At 42.8% G+C, this 21,765-nt stretch overlaps 1 protein-coding gene across 5 annotated transcripts; it reads right to left on the bottom strand.

Moving 5' to 3' along the window:
• Positions 1-2,376: 2,376 nt before the first annotated feature.
• On the bottom strand, positions 2,377-20,744 carry sh3bp2 (SH3-domain binding protein 2). 5 transcript variants are annotated; one of them, XM_084035427.1, is made up of 13 exons: positions 20,649-20,744; positions 7,813-7,952; positions 7,557-7,659; positions 7,111-7,228; positions 6,915-6,982; positions 6,360-6,445; positions 6,165-6,272; positions 4,979-5,723; positions 4,747-4,870; positions 4,427-4,482; positions 4,042-4,117; positions 3,150-3,209; positions 2,377-3,035 (listed from the first exon to the last, which is right to left on the bottom strand). In XM_084035427.1, the coding sequence occupies exons 2-13, from the start codon at positions 7,946-7,948 to the stop codon at positions 2,844-2,846; spliced, it is 1,872 nt and encodes a 623-aa protein (XP_083891553.1). In that variant the 5' UTR covers positions 7,949-7,952; positions 20,649-20,744; the 3' UTR covers positions 2,377-2,843. The 5 variants fall into 5 exon arrangements, with proteins under 5 accessions (XP_083891553.1, XP_083891555.1, XP_083891554.1 ...); XM_084035429.1 differs by lacking the exon at positions 20,649-20,744 and adding an exon at positions 14,663-15,026; XM_084035428.1 differs by lacking the exon at positions 20,649-20,744 and adding an exon at positions 11,164-11,397.
• Between the last annotated feature and the right edge of the window lie 1,021 nt (positions 20,745-21,765).

Consider the following 21,765-nt stretch of genomic DNA (forward strand, 5'->3'; position numbering starts at 1 on the left):
AGTGCTCACCAGCAGGGACCTGAACAGTGAAGATGACTTCAAAGAATCCACTCTTCTGATTTTAGTTGATAATCACCTCCTACAACAACTTGTTTCCTGTGTTAGCAATCATCATAATCATTTTTCACAAAAGCGGTTATATATGCTTGGCATGGTTTGTGGTAAAACTGTTGTCTTTGTAGTTTGAAGTTTATGTCAAAATAAGTCATGTTTATTCCCTCAAAATAAATAATGAAAACAAAGATAAAGAAACCACGCATTTTGAATGCTTATTATTTGAATAGAGATAATACACAGTTAATTAAAATTGAAGCTGCCGGCTCAGCTGAGATTGAGAGCTGTGTGGAGTCGATATGCCCTGAATTCCACATTCATCACTTTTAAAAATGCTTCCAAATAGAAAAGAAGAAGAAAAACGCCACTGTGACAACCAGCCTGTGAAGTCTGCAAGCTGACTGGTTGCTTTTGAGGAGCTAATGATTTTATGCACTGTCAAAAATCTCTAATAAAACATGACAGATGGATGTCATTGCATGGTGTCAACCTGCACAAACCCCAAGGTGAACATTTACAGAACCAGATGGCTCGCCACCTTCCTCCCACGTGCATTAGTGTCATGTGGGAACAAAAGATGAAGAATTAGATCGTCTATGTAAAACGTCCCAGTTGTTTACTAGCTAACAATGTTCTTGTATGGTGGTGATTCTGTCTTTGCAAAGGACCAGCACAACCATAGAGTTAAGGCTTTAAAAGCCTAATTACTTGGACGCATTTAATTAAGTAATCTTTGTCCATGTGGAGTGGCTCACAGCATCACATCAGAGAGAAATGTTAAGTAATTGTCTAGCCGTGCAATAAAACAGCAGCTTTATAGTTGGTTAAAAGAAACAAGCTAAAACAGGGACCCATCCAGAACAAAGGGGGAAACCAACTGAGAGAACTCGGCTACTGATGGTTTATAAATCCAGTCCCCAGCAGGGTTTTAGTGCTGCATTTCAATCTCATGTTAAAATCCAGCAGGGAGGCGACACATTTAAGGGTGAGAATTGCACACACAGCCTACAGATATCAACACTTCCTCAGACCAAACAGCTTTATCCTCATCTCACCAGGAAGCTGCAGGGGGGCTCTTGCCAATGGCTGAAAGCAGATATTTAATCATGCCCAGATCTGGGCCAGGTTTGTGAAGACGTTTGTGGCCAAAGGGGAGCTTCTTTATCTCTCTTCGATGGAAGGCTGGTAGTCCACTCTCTCTAGGACTTATATTCTCTACTTCTCAGGCCCCGAGAGAACACCAGAATGACCCGCCACGTCTAAAATAAGCCGTAACTTTGTGAAAAATGATTACAATGAAAATGTCAGAAACGTTCATAAAAATAGAGTGCGAATGTATTTATGAAGATGAATGAATGGATGGAAGGTTTGGATCTCTGTGTGCCCTCATTGGACCATAACTGCTGTTCAGCACCACAGACAGCGACACTCATAGCTGGTTACGCTCCTCTGGAAATCCTGCACCTTCTCTGAAAGAAGCAAGAAACTGAAGTTGTGTCCATCCCAGTGTGAGGACATGTTGACATGTGATGATGTTCACACGACTGAGCCATCAGCTGTTGTTTCCTGACACCTTTACCCAGTAACGAGATGTACGTTTTCTGGCCCTGTGCCAGTTCAGATAAATCCACTCTGTGTGTCTTCGGTTTGTCAAATCCGGGAAGCTTCCTGCTGTTGTTTTTGCTGCTACATCCTGGTACTCAAATAAATGTGTTAGGGCTCTCTCTCTCTCTCTCTCTCTCTCTCTCTCGTTGAGCTGGAGAGAAGGGGCACATTTTGAACGCTGTGTTTACAAGCAGCAACTGGCAACACATTATACCTGTAGCATTTATTTCTGCAGTACACCTTTGAGCCACACGAGGTTGCAGAGCCTAAGGAGAAAGGTAACAACCCTCCCCTTCCCTTTTGAGTTATGATACGCTGGCTCTCTTCTTGCTGACAAAAGCACTGATAAAGAAGATGCACTGCGCCTGTATAAATGGGACCCAAGGTCAAAGGAGCGAACTTGAACTCTGGGCTAGACAACCACAGATTGCATGTCTGTGTTGAAGAATGTTTTGATAGTGGCCAATAGAAACCTTCTTACGGGACTAGCGGGTGACAAGTAACCTTATTTGGAGGAGTAGTGTATTCTGGGGAATGCCAGGATTAAATACACCTAGACAGGACGGACACCTTCAGAATTAAAGGGACGGCGTACACAGTGACACCACTTTGTATCTGAGTGATTCTCCTTGGCCTCTTATACAATAAACGCTGTTGCTTAAGTCATCCAGAAGTCTTCTTCAGTGATCTCCATCACAAACAGGAGGTTCAGAGCAATTCTTTACACACTCTCAACATATATTTCTGTAGAAAACAACATATTTACATCTTTACAACTTGTTTTTTTACAGTATTTACAGCATTTAAATATAAATATATTACCATTTACAGCCTCAAAGTCAGTGTTGTGCAAACTGTTTTTGTTCTTCATGTTTAGATTACAATACATCCTCCTCCCGACCATCACTTCCTTGCCTGTCCTGCAGGTGTCGCTGTTGAATCATTTAAATCAGAATTTCAACACTGGATTGTTTTCCAAGCTGTAATGGTGAATGGTTGATTCTACTTCATGGTCCATGATGTAGAAATAAAACCACCTGAGGGTTGACTGAGCTGTGTTTTGTCAGAAATCCTTGAGCACAGGGAGAATGTGCATTTTAGTGCCACAACAGTCATATATACTGTGAGTTATTTCACATGCTTGAGTTTGTCTCCACACGTTTGTCTGCAGAGATGGCTTTCTTTCACTTGCAGAGGAGGCCCAGACTCTCCGCTCTCCTTTTGTCCGAAGGCGTGGATTTGCTGCTCAGTGTCTTGGTGTAGGGCTTCTGCAGGCAGAGCGAGCCGTGGTGAGGAAGAGGATGGCTGTAGTAGTGTTCGATCACAGCTGGCAGAGTGGGGAAGCTGATGTCGTTGTCCAGAAACACGCGGTCCTCCTGGCACAACAAGCACAGTGAACAGACGGCTTTAATAGTGTAGATGCGACAGTGTCGGTCCATGTATATAGTTATATATTCATATAACATGTCAGAGGGCAGCAGGCTTCATACCTCGTGAAACAGTCGGTAGTTTCTTGCTTTGCCTATACTGATGTCCCACACCACCAGCACCTGGGAAACACAGCAACATGATTTAACCGTTCTTTTTTAAGTTTTGATTTAAATGTCACACCATTATTGCAGAACTTTAGTTAGTAAGATGTGTGACCTGTTTCTGCCAACCTGACCTTTTTGTGAATCTGAACTATATTGATTGATTGATGTGTTTATTAGGTTAAACCGCTTGAGATGTATCATCTTGTTTTCGAGGGGGTACCAACATATTACACAATCACTACATAATAACAGAGAAATTACAGAAAAAACAAAATAATAATAATACATTTGAAAAAAGAAAAGAGAAGAAGAAAAAAACGTAAAAAAGACGCCTCAATACAGCAACGTACATACTACAGACAAACCATATACATTATAAACATAAACATTAAACATTACAACCACTATATACTATATACAAAGTATTTGATAATTGCATAATGCTCATTTTGTCCTTACACCTGCATTTTCAATCAGTAGTACACTTTTATTTTTATGTTAAATATCTAAATATTTAACATAAAAATGCCCACATCGGCTTCTTGAGCAATAGATGTCTAGGATCTCAAGAGTACAGATTTACATGTATTATATTCTAGTTCTTTAGACCAGTCTCATACAAGTCACCCTTTTAATAGTTTATCTTTAATATTAGTAATATTTATCTCCCGGAGATTTGCAATTAATGAATCCCCAAAAATATGAATCAACTGGTCTAAAAGTCCTCCGCGGCTCGAGAGAAGGATGCGCTACCTACCTAACCAGCCGGACATCTGCACTATTATTATTATTATTATATTTATTATATATGATCTAATTATTATTTTATTATATTAATTTTTTTTACCTTTGCTGTTTTGGTCCCTGAGTTTCTGATGCAGTACAGTCCGTCCTGTGGAGGGATGGGGCTCTCTCTGAACAACCTGCAGGTACACACATGGTCATCACACACACACCGTCAACACATTCTCATAGACAAGCTTAATATTGTGTCTCTTATTTCAAATGAGATTGCTGGTAGGCTATGCACTGTAGTGGACTAATGCTGCAAAAAATAACGATTAAACAATAATACATGTAGCGTTTAACGTGACTACATAAAAATAGACAATGTGAATGCAATCACTGCATGAGTTAAAGCACTAGAGGGCAGACTTCCTCTGCAAAGCGGCAGAGCTGTGGCCTGCTGGAGGCATATTTCAGTTTTTACCTCGATATGACAAAAAACTTACTTTTCTACAAAGCTGGTTTCCGTCGTGTCGATGAACACGGAGTCCGGCAGATGCACCTGCAGATAGAAACACCTGGTTATGTAAATGTCAACAATGTTTTTTATTGGAGCACTCAAACAAGGGTCATTAAGGTTTTTTTAATTGATATACGAGGTCAGAAATGGTGATTTTTTTTTATCTTAACGTCACAGTCTTTGGTATTCTCTCGTGTGGTAATGTTGCAATCGGTGCACCTGATCGGTTGTGTAGTTTGTGCACACACATCGCCATGACAATGGTCTGGGACACACAAAAAAAACGTCACTTCTGTGATCTCTTACGTTCTCATAGTCCTCATCAGAGTCGTCTCCTCCGCCGTGTTTGGACAAGTCTTGTTTCCTCCTAAACTCTGCAGGCGTCTCCTCTACCGACAACCGGAAGCTCCGCCCTTCGGGAGATGATCTTCTGGGGGGGAGACAAGGTTCAGTGAGGTCGCTTCAACCTGATTCACCTTTTGTCTTTATTGCACCCTAAAGTATTTGGTGTTTTTTCATGTGTTTGAGTTCAACTTACTGAAGCGATATTCCCGGCATCTTGGATTTAGCCGCAGGCAGCGGGGGTTTAACTGATGGCGGAGGAGGTTTGGGTATCCCTGGCTTATTTTGTAGTCCTGGTTTAAGTAGAGGAGAGAGTGGAGGATGGCAAGGTGGTGGTGGGTGAATGGAGGACGTCTTGTTGAGAGGCGGGGAGTCCGACGTCACGGGTCTGGACACTCCAGGATTGAAATGAGGAGGTAGGCACGGCCTGCTGCGGTGGTTACTCATCCCCCCGTGGTGGATGTTGCCCATTGATTGGCTCCCTCCAGTATTCAGGGGGCAATGGGGGGGACTATTTAAGACCATCTTAGTCTCTACGTGGTCACAGGTAGGGAGAGATGAGGGGGATAGGACCGACAGGGCCGGCAGAGGCCTCCAGTCTCTCTGGTCGTTCCCAGGCCCCCCTATGGATGCTGCCCTGCCCTGAAGAGTCTTCTTTGCGTTGGGGGGCGGAGGAGGCGGGGGAGTGGGAGACGGGGACTTGTGCAGGTGGGGGGCAAAGGGGAGAGGAGGGGGCAGGCCTTTGTTAGGGTCCTTCAATATAGAAGGAGGAGGGACAGAGGGTGGGGGCTTCTTGGGGAGCGGGCTGGTTGGGATTCTGTGTAGCGGCGGGATGGGAGGAGGTGGGCCTTTGTGGAAACCTGGACCGGAGTCTTGATGGAGCTGGAATGCCGCTGGCACTGGGGGAGGAGGGTAGGAGGGGGGCGGTCCTGTGGGTTGGCCTGAAGAGATTAACAAAAGAAAAGAAATCAGGCTGGGTTTCCAGATAGGTCGAATTGTAAATACTACATACGTACAGCATGCATACCTGGAATTATTATGCAACCAAAAACAAATAATGCTCAATTAGTTTCCATTTTTCATAAATTGCCACTAAATAATGTTCAGATTGTTCCGAAGAAATAGTTTAATTTCCTGATTTACAGTGACGACAGCACAGAATACACGCTAATATCAAGCGGTGTTTCAAAGTCCCTGAATGGATAGCTTTAATGGTCACATGGTATATTTTATTCATTGTTGTATCATATGGTAGGCCTACAGCAGCTGATATATTTTAAAATAAACCTTTATTATTTGAACCCCATACATGATGATGACTGGTACACGTATTTGTTTGGGTTTTTTTGGAGGGGGGGGGGGAGGGAGTGGTTGCTGCATACCTCTCTGACAGTGTGAAGATGCGCCCTTGCCGGAGGACGTCGGTGAACAGTCGCCGTCTGGCTTCAGATAGTCTTCCTCATCATCATCATCGTCATCCTCCACATAATCTACACACAGGAGAGCACAGACACTTCAATGTAATGACGCGCAGTAAGGTGTGAGTCGCCCGTATGTGTTCATCGAGGCGGTCTTACCATCTTCTGCGTAATCGACAGCATGTTTGATATCCATGGGCCTCTCAATAGTGCCATAGAAGCTGTCGGCATCTGAATCCGAGTCACTATGGCAACAAAGAAAATGTTACATAATATCCAGAAAAAAAGGAAAAAAGAGTGGGTTTTACTGGTCGCTGGTTCGTGAAATGGAATGAAGTATAGCTAATCTCCAAACTACATTCACTTACACTAGTAAATACGTAATTTTTGAAATGTTCAGTTTTAATTATGTTCTTCATTTTGTAATTTACTATCCCAGTTTGCCAGCTAGCTAAAAGCTAACATGTAGCCTAATAAGAAACATTTTGAGCTTGTGTTTATTGATCCGTTTAGCTCGTTAATGCTGGTTAGCAAAATGTAAAATGTTTGTTGTTGAGTTTTAGTTTATTTTCATATCAGTAAATAAATAATATATATTATTAATTTTCCACAAGATCAGGCCGCCTGATCAGCAAAGGCACTTGCTTTAATGAAAAGCGATTAAAAGAGGGTCAGCTCCTAATAACAGACTACAACAATATAAAATGTTGTTACCTTGGAATGTTGGACTCTTTTCTGTCGTTATAGATATCTATCTCCCTCCGCAGACATCGCATCCATTTCTGTTAAAGAAAGAACAATATATGGGTTGCAGAATGGCAGGTGAGGGGACAGTAAGTGACTATTACAGTTCAAACCTGGTCCCTCTTCTCTTTATGTGAATGTTCACAGTAAGTCAGTTTGTTCTCACCCTCCTCTCGTCCTCGCTGGCTGCAGAGAAAAACCAGGTCCTGTGTTTCTTACTGAAGTGGACAATCTTAAAAGGAAACACATTGCTGGATGTCGTCTCCTCTGCTGCTCTCATCACTCTGCCGAAGAGGAAAGACAGATTTAGATGAAACTTTCCATTCGGTGTACGAGTCTGTAGAAAGTGTTGTGATAGTAAGGCAAGAAATAAGCTACAAATATAAAAGCACTTTGACATTTGCTATGTTGGGAATTATATTTTCCCCTTTAAGAAGAAAACTGAAACTGTTCTCGGACACAGACTTAAACCTGATTGCTGCAAAACGATGACATGAATTCGGATTTGAACGTCTGGAGATCCAGAAATACACCTTCATTAACAGGTGGTTAGCAAACTGGGTGAAAACAACATTACTGTGAGGATGTCAGCAGCTGAAGAATTTCCCTGACCTGTTGTAGCCGTTGAGAGAGAACGCCCCCTGTGGTGCAGGAGAGGTACTGCTCTTAAAGTAGTACACACAGCCCTTGTGGATGATGATGTACCTCAGTGGCCCTGTAAGACAAGAACGATCCCAATCCACAATTTAAAAACATTGACTGAGGTGTAAAAGTTGCAATAAAGAAAATATAATGGAGATTACGATATATTCTCAGAAATTCTGCTTATTCTGTCCACCCACACTTAATGTTTTCATTACGAGCTCACATTTCATGAGGCTGAACTGGCTGCCTCCCTTCTTGTGGAGGTATCCTGAAGTGGAAACTCCTCCGGGCATGGTGAGGAGGTTCTGAGCCCCGATGGCCCGCATCGGCACCGGCCAGCACATCTCTGGAGACGACATGGTTCTACCAGAGAAGGAAAGAGGACAGGCAACATAAATATACAAGCAGTCACCTTAGGAGTCGTTCAAAATCATGGCAAAATAAAAAGGATAAAGAAGAGAAATGACATATTTGCAGATCCAGAAAGGATTTATACCCAAACCTTCTTCAAGCTTTCAGGATTTTACATACATTTTATTAAGATAAGTAGACTCTACTCTCGACTCTACATAGCCTGACCCACTAACGCCCCCCCCCCCCCCCCAAAAAAAAAAAAAATTACCTATAGCACTCTGATCGTAGCACTGTTGCTCCTGAAGTACTACTTTACTCAGCTGAGGACCTAACACTTGTTCTATTTTTAGCTCTTACTTTATCGGCAATGATTCGTTGTGGTTTCTTTGTTTCCTTCTTTTGACAAATGTACTTATTGTAAGTCGCTTTGGACAAAAGCGTCTGCTAAATGACCTAAATGTAAATGTAGATGTAAGTATCTTTCCATCCAATTGTCAAGCAAACTTTAAGTGAACTTTTGAAATGTCCCAAAAAAGAAATATAACTTTGCACAGAAGTTTCCATTTGGAGCGAATAAACGATATTGGCTGCACACGATACATTTATGCTATTAGACATTTAGTGCTATGACAAAGTGTTGTACTTGCCCTCACAGGCCTCTGTACACTATTCATCCATAACAAAGGGATTGAACCTTTGGTTTCCAATCCAAAGTCCCAGACCCGAGCTCGCATCCGCCGATGACTGAGAACAAACTGCTCCAAAATGTTGCAGCAAATTCTCACAATGTGACCGTTACGTCTGCTACGACCACGACCATGTATTCTACAGGACAACACCAAAATCTGAAATGTTGTCTGGATTGTTTTCATCCAACATGCAACACATCGGTTATGGTGAGTGTATTCACTCTGTGCTTATCATGGCCAGAAGTTCTTCTTACACATGGGACAGTGAAACAGGTGTTATTTTTATTAATGGGGACAGTGAATGGACAGATGAAGCTTGTGTTGCTATGAACAGTTACCTCACCTCATATGTGGGTGAAAAAAACATAATTCCCAATTCATTCATCCTCTTAAAAGTGGGTAAATCTTCATTTTTCTCTGAATCTCAAAAATACTTTCTTCTCTAGAAGGTGCCTCCTACCTCCTGTTGAGCCTCCTTTCGATGCTCTGAATGACAGCGCTCTCCCTCAGCACGCTGACCGTGGAGGCTAACACTGTGGATGCTAACGACGGCCGCAGGTCCATGACAGAGACGTCCAACAGACTGGTCTGGTCTGGGATCCGGCTCCTTTTTCCGTTCTGTGCTCACTGACTTCCCTGTTAGCGTCTCACCGGATCCAAAGTGAGAGGGGGTTTCTCCGTCTGATTTTCTGCACACTCTCTTTTTATTTCACTCTCTGATTCTTTCTTCACTCTGGGCTGATCTCTCTCTCTCTCTCTCTCTCTCTCTTGCTGCCTTTGTTGATTTCTATCTCTCTCGCCCTCCCTCGCACATAAACACACTCAAACTGAGATAGTGGACTTAGGCATTCACACAGATTTTTACATGAGCACACACACACACACACACAGTTAGGACAGGAAACACATCATGCCCTGAGTACTTTTGCTGGGGTTCAAAGCTTCATGTAATAGGTGTGTGTGTGTGTGTGTGTGTGTGCGTGTGTGTGTGTGTGTGAGACAGAGCACTATAGTCAAAATACACATCCCAAGTGAAGTTCTTCATCCTCTAATGTGTAACTTCCAGTCTATCAACAGCATCTACTGACAGACTGAAAGGGAGGGGTGTGCATGTGTGTGTGTGTGTGTGAAGCCCAGGAATGAAGAAGAACTCTTCTTGCCAGATTTCACTCCCTTTCACTGAGATAAAAAACCTGCAGGATTGGCTGTTTGGCCGATCAGCGTACTGAAACGAGCCACTGGGTTTGACTATGCAATCAAAAATTATTAAAACATGCAAAAAGAGTGCAATGCTTGAGTCAGGCTTTAAGAATTAAAGGGAAAAGAAACATGGGACTGTGTACAAAGGGAGGGAGTGAGAAGGGAAAGCTGATTAAAAAACGGTGATGTCAAATGTGCCAGACACAGAATAAATCACCAGGGTGGAGCTGCTGCTGGTTTCCAACCCCTGTTGGTTGTGTGTGTGTGTGTGTGTGTGTGTGTGTGTGTGTGAGGACTTCAACAGGACATACAAATGCTATCATGTGGTTTGCTTACGGATAACAGCGATACAGGCCACAACACTCACACACGCACAAGTTCACAAACCTCATCTCAGTCTGAGTCAGAGCCAAAGTTCACCAGCTGCTTATCAATGATTCACAAATGTCCTTTCCTGAAGTCCTCGTGAACGAACACTTTTTTTCTGTAGGAAGTGGAAGAGTCTACAATTCAGCTTCATCCAGTTTCCCATTAACAGCGAAGAAAGATCTGCTCAGGTGACAGAACTGGTAGACAAAGGAGGGACAGCTGGAGGAGTCTTCATACAGTCATGACATCTGAACTGCAGATCAAATGACAGCTTTACTGCTTTCAGTGTTAATGACCGGGAGAGGTGATGTATTGTTAAAAAAACACTCCAGTCCAGGTTGAGAACCACTGACTTTCTAAACTACAGTCTGTTGAGCTGACGTTTTATTTAAAAGGGCATAAAAGTGTGCTGAGGCTCCAAACTCTCTCACCCCTCTAGTTTAATGTGAAAGGTCTCCACCCTGAGCTGACGTTGGTGAGCCAGAGATGCTAATCAGAGAGCAGCTGTTTGTCAGGAAGGGAAGCACATACCAGACTCATTCAAACACATTTCCTCCTCGGGCACACGGATACACACACGGCATAAAACAATTGCTGGGTCGGCAGATCGGCTACCGGTTAAAATGTAACACGATCTGGATAAGCGCAAACTTAGATGACAGCTCGTCATGCGTGATTGGGGCGGTGTTTGGGTGGGACTTTGGCCAACACAAGAGCATAATGTTCTGGGCTTAAGCTGCTCTGAACCAAAGAAAGTCCAAAAGTAACACAGGAACGACAGAAATCCAAACCTTGATTAATTATAACATCCCCCTCATAAGAGCCTCTCCAGAACCTGCGAGATCTGACAGAGGACACATAAACAAACACTTCACAACCCAGTGATATTAGTATAGTAGTATAAGTCTGTAAGCCTCTCTTCATGTGGTTTCACAAGAACAGGCTGAAAACATTAGACTGACCAGAGAAAGTGAAATTGAAACTACTGCAGCTGTGAGATGGAAACCCCCGTCTCCATGAATCACAGCAGACATATTCCTGTTGAATTTCCCTCTGGGCAACATGACAGTGGCAGGTTGTAATAGGTCATTATCAGATATTGGACTGCAAATTTAACAATCACTAAGAGGTCTAACTTTAAGCTTTAATCCATACGGGGAAGAGAATGGCCTTGTGCACCGTCTGAGTCATGAGCCAAACAACTAAATGTGTAGTTCTCAACCACTTACACTGTAAGAAAATAAGTCAAAACATACGTTTTTTGGTTAAAGTTTCTGTTTACTTCTTAACAGATTACAAATTTAATTGCAAGAAATTCAAATCTGTAAGTCTAATATTAAGAGATTCTCTGCCAAGAAGTTAAGACAGATTCACTAAATTTAGAGTTGAATTTATTAAAAATACAGGAGATATGAGGTAGGTCATAACGGCGCTGTTATTGGTTGAAGTCACCTAGGACAGATACATTCTGGAGGAATAAAAACCCACAGGCACGAGTCCCATTGTGGAGCAGTGGGAGGAGAGCTTCCAGATTATTTCATGTTTAAAACATTACTAAACATGACTTATTGGGCGCACGCCTGTGTGTCTGTAGCAACAACGTTTCTGTGCATGTGTTTCTGCTACGACAGTGTTTACATCTGCATGTCGCCATCACAACATGTGAGAAGTCCTTGCTGCCGCACCGACGGAGCTGATGGCAGCGAGCTGGAGGGTTGAAAGGCTAACCAGTAACCAATATTGACGGTGGACAGATGGTCTTTTCCATACCATGAGCAGAACGGCCGACCAGTGTGTGTGCATGCTACCTCGACATCTGTCATGACGCAGATTTCAACAGCTGCCAGGTGTGTGTGGTCAACCAATTCTCGTTCTGCGCAGCGAGCAGAGTGTGTGGTTTGGGGGCTCAGACCTGATCGGCAAGCACCCACCGCCTCCCCAGTTCACACGACGTGATGAAGGAAAAGGTCACAGCTAACCCGCTGTCCGCTGCAGCGCACACGGTGAAAAAAACCTCCCCTGCTGCCCAGGAAACAGAAACTGTCACACAGAGCGTGCTTTTTCTTCCTGTTCCCCTCAACGACCGACCACAACGATTCCTCCACGACTGTTCAGCTTCTACATTTTTCACTGCCACTTTCACACGTAGGTGTGACGGCGACAAATAGAAACTGAGGAGTTGGGTAGGTTAAGAGAGGTTTATCTGAACTCTGGAGTGTTTGCTCGTTCATTTTGCTTTATTTGTCTGGATTGATGAGTAACAAGGCTGTGCATGTGTCTTAAGTCTTCAAACTGAGCACACTGAAAGAAAAAGAGAACACCTTTTTTTCCTTCATGGTATTGGAAGTACCAATATTGATTGTCGAGGTTCATGAAACAAGATATGGACCATGTAGGTTGAGAAACACCATTGAACGCACATAGATTTCATTCTTATCTGTGCCAGCAAATGTCCAAAATTGCGTCTGCATCGCATTAAATTAATACTTAGTTGTGAAGTATCTTAATCTTGACTGATTAATCCTTCCTGATTCAGATCTGCAGCCTTATTGAAAGCTGAAATAGTAAAAGCAGGTGGCTTTGCATCATCATCATTTCCTGTGTCCAAATATGGCCATTCCACTTCACAGGAACTGTCATGCTGCCACAACGGCGACAGGATTCCTCTCAGACTAACACACACACACACACACACACACACACACACACACACACACACACACACACACACACTGTATACAAAGATTAGAATGTTGGTGTGTTTCCTTTCTGAAGTAATAAGAGACAAAGAAAAATACACATTGACTTTTAGACAGAGATACTCAGGCAGAGAGAGACTCGTAAGCGGGGGGGGGGGTGGGGGGGGATTTTGCCCTGACTGCATCATGCCCACCCTCCCCCCCGACACTGGGTCGAGAATGAGAGACATTTCCTGTAAATGAACCTTGCTGAGGAATCACCGTGGCATACTGACTTTGATTACGGGTCGTATCAACATATATCTGTGTCTTTTAGAATAAAAAGAGATAGAAAAAAACACCAGACAGACACCATTTATGTCTTCTGCTTGTGTCAGTCTTTGATTAGATTTTCCAGTGCTGAGTATAAAATGACCAAAAACTCATCAAACTGGAATTTTCATCAAGATATTCGGTGTATATGCAAACAAAACCAAACCAAACCAAACCAAACCCAAATTGTGATATTGGTACTTTACACAGCCATTAGGTCACACGGCATTCTCTTCTTAAATCTTAGGGGAAAGTTGAAATGCTGCATCTTCAAAGGTATTGTGGTGGTCACATAGATGTGCCCAATGTCTTCCTCTCTTGTGTGCATGTGAACTCTTCTGCCCTTCTGCTTCCATCTCAGACATGTAGTCGTATCTTTTATCATATCATGCTCATTTTCAGCACACAAAAAACCCACTGGGTCAACTTATTTACACTTTGTGGAACGGGAGTCCATATACTCATGCATGTGAATAAGCACAGAAAAGTGAGTTTTTATGATACGTCCCATTTTAGATAATGAATCCCTTTGGATAAAACTGTGCAAAGCAAGGCTAAAATAAACTGACTGAATTCAGAAATATCCCCACAGGCATCTGACACATCCAAAATTAGGACTCGACCTACTGCACAACTTAACTTGTGTGTATAATAATGTACTTTGCATCAAATTCGGACCCCTGTAATCACTGCAATCAAATCAATTCAATGTAACGGTCACATGATACACAGGTTTAATGGCCTCATCTGTCCCCTTTTTGTGTTCGTGTCACCTTTCTGTGAGTAATAGATACTGGATCCATGGAGCCGATAAAACCAAACTGTTTCCTCCACTGCAGAGAAATGAAGAGATTCTGGAACGTAGGTGGACTAAAATAAACGTTATGTGACCATGGACTTGTAATGTCTGTTTGAGTGTCTAAAGTACTGTATGGGTCACTGCATTACCCATGACTACAAAGTGTTATGTCAGCTATAAGATGTCAAAACGCCACTATTTCACACGTGGTGAGAAAATGCGTACGTGCTTACTTCAACTGGTCCTCAGTATTGTAGACTCAGAGGTGGCACACAAAGTAACGTCACAAGATGACAAAAATAACTTAAAAACGTAAAATTCAAAGGTTACACACTCCAATCAACAGGCCAATGTAGGAAATCCCTCAGTTGCATCATTAATCCATTGTAATGGGGAAGAAGATGCACATTCACTAAGACAGATGACGTAAACCTCCAACGGAGTGCTTTGGCAAAGCTAAACATGAAAGCATGAAATCAAGCTACAATCAAGACATCCATCTAAAAGGTAATAGAACTGGCAGGTAAGGACAACCGCCAGTCAACTGATCTGGGAGTACATCCACACATGAAGAGACGAGACGGACAACACAAAGGTGGAGTCAACAACACAAAGTGTGCCGGGATCATGGACGGTGAAGTCGGAACTTACATGACATCCCTCTGTTCCCGAATACACATCCTGGCGCTCGGCTGGGAGCTTCGTGCAAACGACTTCTTCTTCCTCACGGATGGAGCGGACATGTCGGTGGAAGTGACGGCGACAGCACGGCGGAATATGCCACCATACTTTGCGATGGAGGACAGATGCGCGGTCAGATCGAATGCAAGAATGGATGCAGTTTCAAGATTAGAGGGATGAGAGGTTAGATCTGGAGGACCAGAGCGAGGATACAGATGGGTGTGGTGAAAAATGAGACTGGAAATAGAAAAGTAAATTAAAGAAGCGGATGGACGGGAAGATAGAACAATCAGTCGTTTTGGTCTGATTGTAGGAAGTCTGTTGGAGGTCTGAAACCCTGATACTGTGCCAGTGGTTTCCTGAAGGGGCCTCCTCCTCTAGCTCCGGCTTCTCATTGGTCAACGGGCTGCAACATGTTCCTTCCTGCTTCCTCAGAGCTCCTATGTGATTGGCTGCGGGATACAACCCACACCACCACACACACACACACACATGCCTCGCACACTCAGACACACAGGACGTGAGAAAGAGGCCGGGGGACTTTCCGCCCCCCTAAGACTGGAACAATGCATAGGTCAAGCGTGCAAACACACACACCTTAACATGACCACAAATAAGACTTGATGCGTAAATGTTCCTGTGTTAGGTTGCAGGAGAACTTTTTAGCTTGTAACATCTGAAGTGTGGAACTGCAAGATCTCTAGACATCCCGAGAAGAATATCCACCTTCCTTATGTGACGTCCTCACACACTTTACATCTTAAAGCAACACTTTTCCTCTTCAGTCCCCCTACAGGTTGGAAGGGAATTGTCCATTACTGCCGTCGTAAATAATTTAGCCTACCGCAGCCTACCATCACACGCACGTTATCTGTTTGTATGCAGAACCGGCTCTGGAAACGATGAAGGATTTGATGTCCAGTGACAAGGTAGAGTAGCTAACGCCTTAGCTAAGATTAGCTAACATGAGCCATAGCGATAGTTACATATATATTAGCACAATAGCTAACGCCTTAGCTAACATGAGCCAATAAAAGAATCAACAATGTATTGTACACAGATGCACACTGTTGGTAAAAAAACTGTTTACCGGTATTATTTAAGTCCAGCAGCAACAAAGCCAAGTCACCATCAGTCTTGCATTTTGTAGCTCCTTCAGCTCTCGCCAACGAGTGTGAGCCGGTCCGATATTCACTCTCGTACGAGCTCGTTCTTTGTCATGCTCCCGTTTTCTTTTCTTCACCTCATCAGACATTATACTCCTCCTTTTCTTTGCAGGCTCTGCCATGACACCAATTTAAAAACTACCTAGCTGCAAGGTATCTTCCACGCACCAGCCGGGTGTTCTCCCACTGATCTCCACGCAGAGCCTCCACCTACTGGCTTTTGTAACGCTTGCCGTAAAGCAGGTCAAATTTGTAGTCTCATTAGAACTACAAAACCGCTACCCGACGAGGCAAAGTTACATAGTGCGGTTACAGCCAATAGAGGGCTGCAGAGAGAATGCTGAAGTGCTGTTCACCAGGTTTTGAGGTGATGAACCACTGAAACTATTTTGGAAACATTATTTTAAGGCACTAAATACTCTTTAGTCACGGTGGCCATTTGGATTTTATTGCTTTCTGTCTAAGTGTATGATTTATATATTATATTAATATATAATTGTAAATATTACACAAGTGAACATACAATGCTTTATCAAAGACAACACTACTGAATTGTTCATTGAGGCTTTCTCAATGACACTGTGAAAACATCTTATAATCCCACTCTATGACTTAAATATATGATATGAAATGTGTATATAGCTTTCAAATCTTAAAAGATGGGAGTCCAGAGGCTGGCAGACCAGTGGTACAATCCCTTGCAGACTACAAGTACCAAGAAGACTCAACAGAGAGTCCTGTTTGTTTGTTTTAATCATCCAATTTGACATAGAGTGAATGTTTGTGTGTGAGATGGAATCTGCATTGTTTTTTGTTGTTGTTGTTGTTGTTGTTGTTGCTTCAAACCATAATAGCAACTCATTATTTTGCAGTTTGCACAATGTGAGCTGACCTCTGTTAAATTACAATGAAAAACACAGCAGCACAAAGTTTAATTTTGGTTGCAAGACCTCTAACCACTGTCCCAGCTAAAACTGAGCTGTTAGACTAAAGTTAGAAACCAAATAAAGTGCCGGTTCTCTTGGTGCTGCAGCAGCTAAATCACCAGGTCTAACATTCAGAGTCAACAGAAACTGCATCACATAGTATGCAGTCCTCTGTTTTCAGCAACAATGCTGCAATGATCAAAATATTTTTAAAAGAAGTGCCAGCCCATATTTGGGCATTGTGGCTTTTTGTTAAACACCAAGTAGTCTGGAGTGGTGATCCTTTAGATAAAGAGGAAGCAAAGCCCCAGCCAATAACTTTGAAGTTACAACCTGACATCCTCGTCAAGTACATCAGTATCAAATCAGAAAACAGAAGTACAAAAAAGATGAAAATGTCGTTGCAGATCTGTCAAGTGGAAAAATAATTTGAATATTTTTTGCAGGTCAACGATGATGCAAAAGTACCTTTGGCTTTATTAGGCAGAAATTTACTGATGTGTGTGGGTCACTGCAATGACTGGCAAGTACGCTTGTTAACCACAGGTAATGCTCTGGCAGCCAAACCGCCTCTCATTGAATTAATAAAGATAAATGTGTTCAGTGAAGATTTACACACGATGAGCACTAGAAAGATTTGCACGGCTGAAACAGTACGGTTACCCACTGGGAGACACGGTGAAGTGTCTGCTGCGACATGATGACACTCATATTAATGACGACTGCTGGTTCCCGTTACAGTGACTCATCTGCCCAGTCTGAAACCACAAGATCTTTTGTTTCTCACGCAACTTAAATGACAATCAAGTAGGCTTCAAACACCCTCTTAAAGATTGAAATCAATGTGTTGCAGAAAGGTAAACACAACAGCTTCTTCTCCTGCTGGTGTCCATTCTCTTTCTAATAGCCGTGAGCCTCGGCGAGCCTTTATGCCCACTGACCAAAGACACTTTATGGTGACCCAGCCAGTGAACTGGACTCAGTTTCACCTTTTCTTTAGTTTCTTCCTTTTGATCTTCGTTTCTGTTCCACCTCCCCAGCTATCGTTTCCGTACTCCCTGTTTACTTCCTCCTCTCTTTCCCTACCTGCACGTGTAGATGGCCACTACGTCACGTTAGTCCATCAGAGGCATATATTCTTGTAGTGACACTTGGTTCTGGCAGATTACGTGTAAAGTTGGCTGTCCTTGAACTGAGAAGCAGCGGGTTTACATTTATATTTACATTTAGGTCATTTAGCAGACGCTTTTGTCCAAAGCGACTTACAATAAGTACATTTGTCAAAAGAAGAAAAAAAAAGAAACCACAACGAATCATTGCCGATAAAGTAAGAGCTAAAAATAGAACAAGTGTTAGGTCCTCATCTGAGTAAAGTAGTAGTTCAAGAGCAACAGTGCTACGATCTGAGTGCTATAGGTAAGGTTTTTGTTTTTGTTTTTTTTGCGGGGGGGGGGGGGTGTTAGTGGGTCATGCTATGTAGAGTCGAGGTGAAGTCTGAACAGGTGAGTCTTGAGCCTTTTTCGGAAAATGGCAAATGACTCTGCTGTCCTGACATTAGTCCGGAGTTCGTTCCACCACTGAGGACCAGAACAGAGAAGAGTCTGGACTTTGCTGAGCGACATTTGTTTGATTTCAGCGATGGTGGTACCAGCCGGCCAGCTGAAGTAGAGGAGCCAAGTGCTCTCTTCGGGGCATGAGGTTTGACCAGTGTTTGAAGGTAGACGGGTGCTGTTCCATTGATGGCCTTGAAGGCCAGTGTCATCGTCTTGAATTGGATGCGTGCTGCAACAGGGAGCCAGTGGAGGTCACGGAGGAGGGGGGTCACATGGGAGAATTTGGGTAGATTGAAGATAAGGCGTGCTGCAGCGTTCTGGATACGCTGCAATGGTTTAATCGCATAGGCCGGGAGTCCGGCCAGGAGAGAGTTGCAGTAGTCAAGGCGGGAGATGACCAGTGCTTGGACCAGGAGTTGCGTTGCATCCTTTGTGAGGAAGGTCCGAATCCTGCGGATATTGTAGAGGGCAAATCTGCAGGATCGGGCCACAGCAGTGATGTTGGGGGTGCAGGATAGTTGGGTTTATGATGCATGGAGAACGCTGCATTAATTCACATCCGTGCACGGAAGAGGCTCCACGTGAAAGATCATGCTGCAGGAATTTCTCAAACTAGGTGAAATAATTCCGATACCATATTCTTTTCATAAGAACATTGTGAGACATTTCATATGCACGTTGGAATTAGTCTTACACTACACTGGGTGGAAAATAAAAAGCAGGTGGCATGCCCAGATGCTTCACATCTGTTGGCCGTTTATTATCAGGCTGATATTGCATAGTTTCCATGATCCCTGGGAGTTTTCCTTATCCCACTCACCAGTCTAAGGGTGTGGCATGCTGTACAGATTTAAAATTCCTCTGAGGCAAATGTGTGAAAGAACATTTTTGAAGCATTTTTGTCAGGTTGCACTCCACAAGGTGCTAGCTCGACAGCTCCGAGTACTAACTTGGAAACACTGGGCTGAGTACTTCGATCGGACATACGCTGACAGTGTCAGTTGACGGCTGGAGATCCACATCTAACAGAAACAGCTGTAAGGGGCCTCAGACAGAACACAACTATTTGTTGAATTGTATTAAAAATGTATTCAAGAGTTAAATCCTAAATTGCTCTACATACATTTTACCACTTAACATACACGCGTGGAAAAAGGGCCACAAAACATTTGACATCTATTTACAAAAGAAACAGCAACAGAACGATCCACACTAAAACACCGCTGCCCTGTCACTGGCTTTACATGGCTCCCTATAAACCAGAAGTTGTACGAAGTTAATAACATTAATAACCAGTTTTACTGCAAATGACTGAATAAAAAATAGAGTGATAAACAGATCAACACACGACTGTGACCCCTGTGCTACCACCAGCAGAGCTTGGCAACAAACAAGCTGCTTTATGTGACACTTCAGTAAGGCTGGGCTAAATCTATATCAAAAATATAAGTGAGGATATTTTGTGTCATCAATATCACAGTATGGCAAATATGTGCAAAAAAAATTTAAAATTAAAAGTCTGCTAGGCAGGGTAGACATGTCACGTTTGGGTTTCTAACACTGAATGCATTCATAGTGAAAGCATTTGACCCTCACTACTGGCCTTTGAGCACAAGCTGACATGAATACTATTTTTGTTCAGTTCATTTCTGCTTTCGGTCGGCATGGCGACGGATGACCGAAGCCAGTGGAGTCGAACGGGATGACAGAATTCTTTGCGCCTTGCTAACGCTTGCTGTCATGATTCCCTAGTGGAGTTCATGGAGCTGTGTTAAGAGTGATAATTATGTGAACAGTTTGAACATCCTTTGTTTTATTTTTTAAAATCCCCTTTTCACAACTAAAACACAAAAAAGATGAAACCGCTTGTTTCGCTCACGTTAGCTGCTAGGCTAACAGCCACAGATTCAAGGCTAAGTGTCACCATATCATTAGCTAACGTCATTATTAAAGCCTTGTTCAGGATGGACACATCCATCGTGTGGATCTGGTGGAAGACGGTGGAAGAAGAAAAATGGATGCTACCATATCAAATTTCAGAATAACGTGAACGACTCTAGTCCTTCTCTGAATGGGGTTTACCGGTTGTCTCGCTCGTCTCTCCGGATCCACGAATTGCTCCATAAAAACAAACACTGACATATAACTGCATTTAAACCAGAAAAAAAGTTATCTGAATGACTTGCATATCTGTGAGACTGCCCAAACAAAAAGTGCTTGAATAAAATGTAGCAGCAACGCAGCCATCCTTTCAAATAGAGCATAAAAAGGGCACATTTTGGCTAAAGTTGAATTGTTGAAGTAGACTCACCCATGGAGTGCTGCATCAGCTGTGTAGCTCTTCTGTCTGTGTCTATGTCTGCCTGTGTCATCAGAGGTTTGAGAGTGGCAGAGCTGCGCTTCAGCCCTGTTCACTTCCTGGCGTGGCGATTCAGACCTACTGTAACTGTGTATGAAGTGTCATGACACCCTCCCTTCCACCACAAGAGAAGCTGACTGCAGCACTCTTAACAAACGTAGGCAGGCAGACGTATTAAACCAGTAAGACAACATAAAAACACAGCTTTACACCGTTAACTCTTTTATTGTGTTGCTTTAACACTGCTTTGCCCCGGTTTGGTAGTCAAGCTGCTTAAATCCTCATTTGAAATCACACAATTGTGAGAGTATTGTGTACATATGTATCGAGTTTCAGGATTCATGACTAACTTCCCCTTTAAAAACGACCACTCCTTCCAACTTCTGGTCAGTAATTAGGTCATAAACACACACACATACACACACACAATAGTGAACCTGTAGCCTGCTAGTGGTATATATGTACATGTATATATACATATGTATCCTTAGAAGTTTCCCCCAAAGGAGGCCGGGTTCATCATCTGAGGAGCTTAAATTATTAAATACCATGTTTTTTTCTGTCTTCTAAAGCATAATCTGCCGTCTTTTTTTTCTAATATAAGAAAACATTGTAATTGAAATTTTTTTTTTAAATTGAGCATTATTTACTGAACTATTTTTAACTGATTTCTTCTTCTCTATCTTTGCTGGTTCTGGCTGAGTAAATCCAGATGGTGAGTCTGAGCAGAAGCATTATATGGTGAACCTGCATGATTTAGTTGGATTTGACTGGAATCCGAGCCGGTAGCACCGGTGACACCATTAAAAATAACTAAGTAGAAATAGTCATCTTGTCAAACAGCTTGCTTGTGTAAAAAGCAGACTGCACATTCTTCAGGAGCACTGATGTTGTATACTTTTAGTCACCCTAGAATTTGAAGTCATTCATACATGAAGGAAGTATATTTATGGCAGTGCTTCTTTGTCATTGCACAGGGATTAAACACACTGTCTCTGTGACTGTACGGCAGCTGGAGTGAATTAAATTAATCTCCCCTTCACCGCAGCTCGTCTGCCTGCAGCATCTG

Source organism: Eutrigla gurnardus (genome assembly GCF_963514095.1).
Source record: "Eutrigla gurnardus genome assembly, chromosome: 19".
Lineage (NCBI taxonomy): Eukaryota > Metazoa > Chordata > Actinopteri > Perciformes > Triglidae > Eutrigla > Eutrigla gurnardus.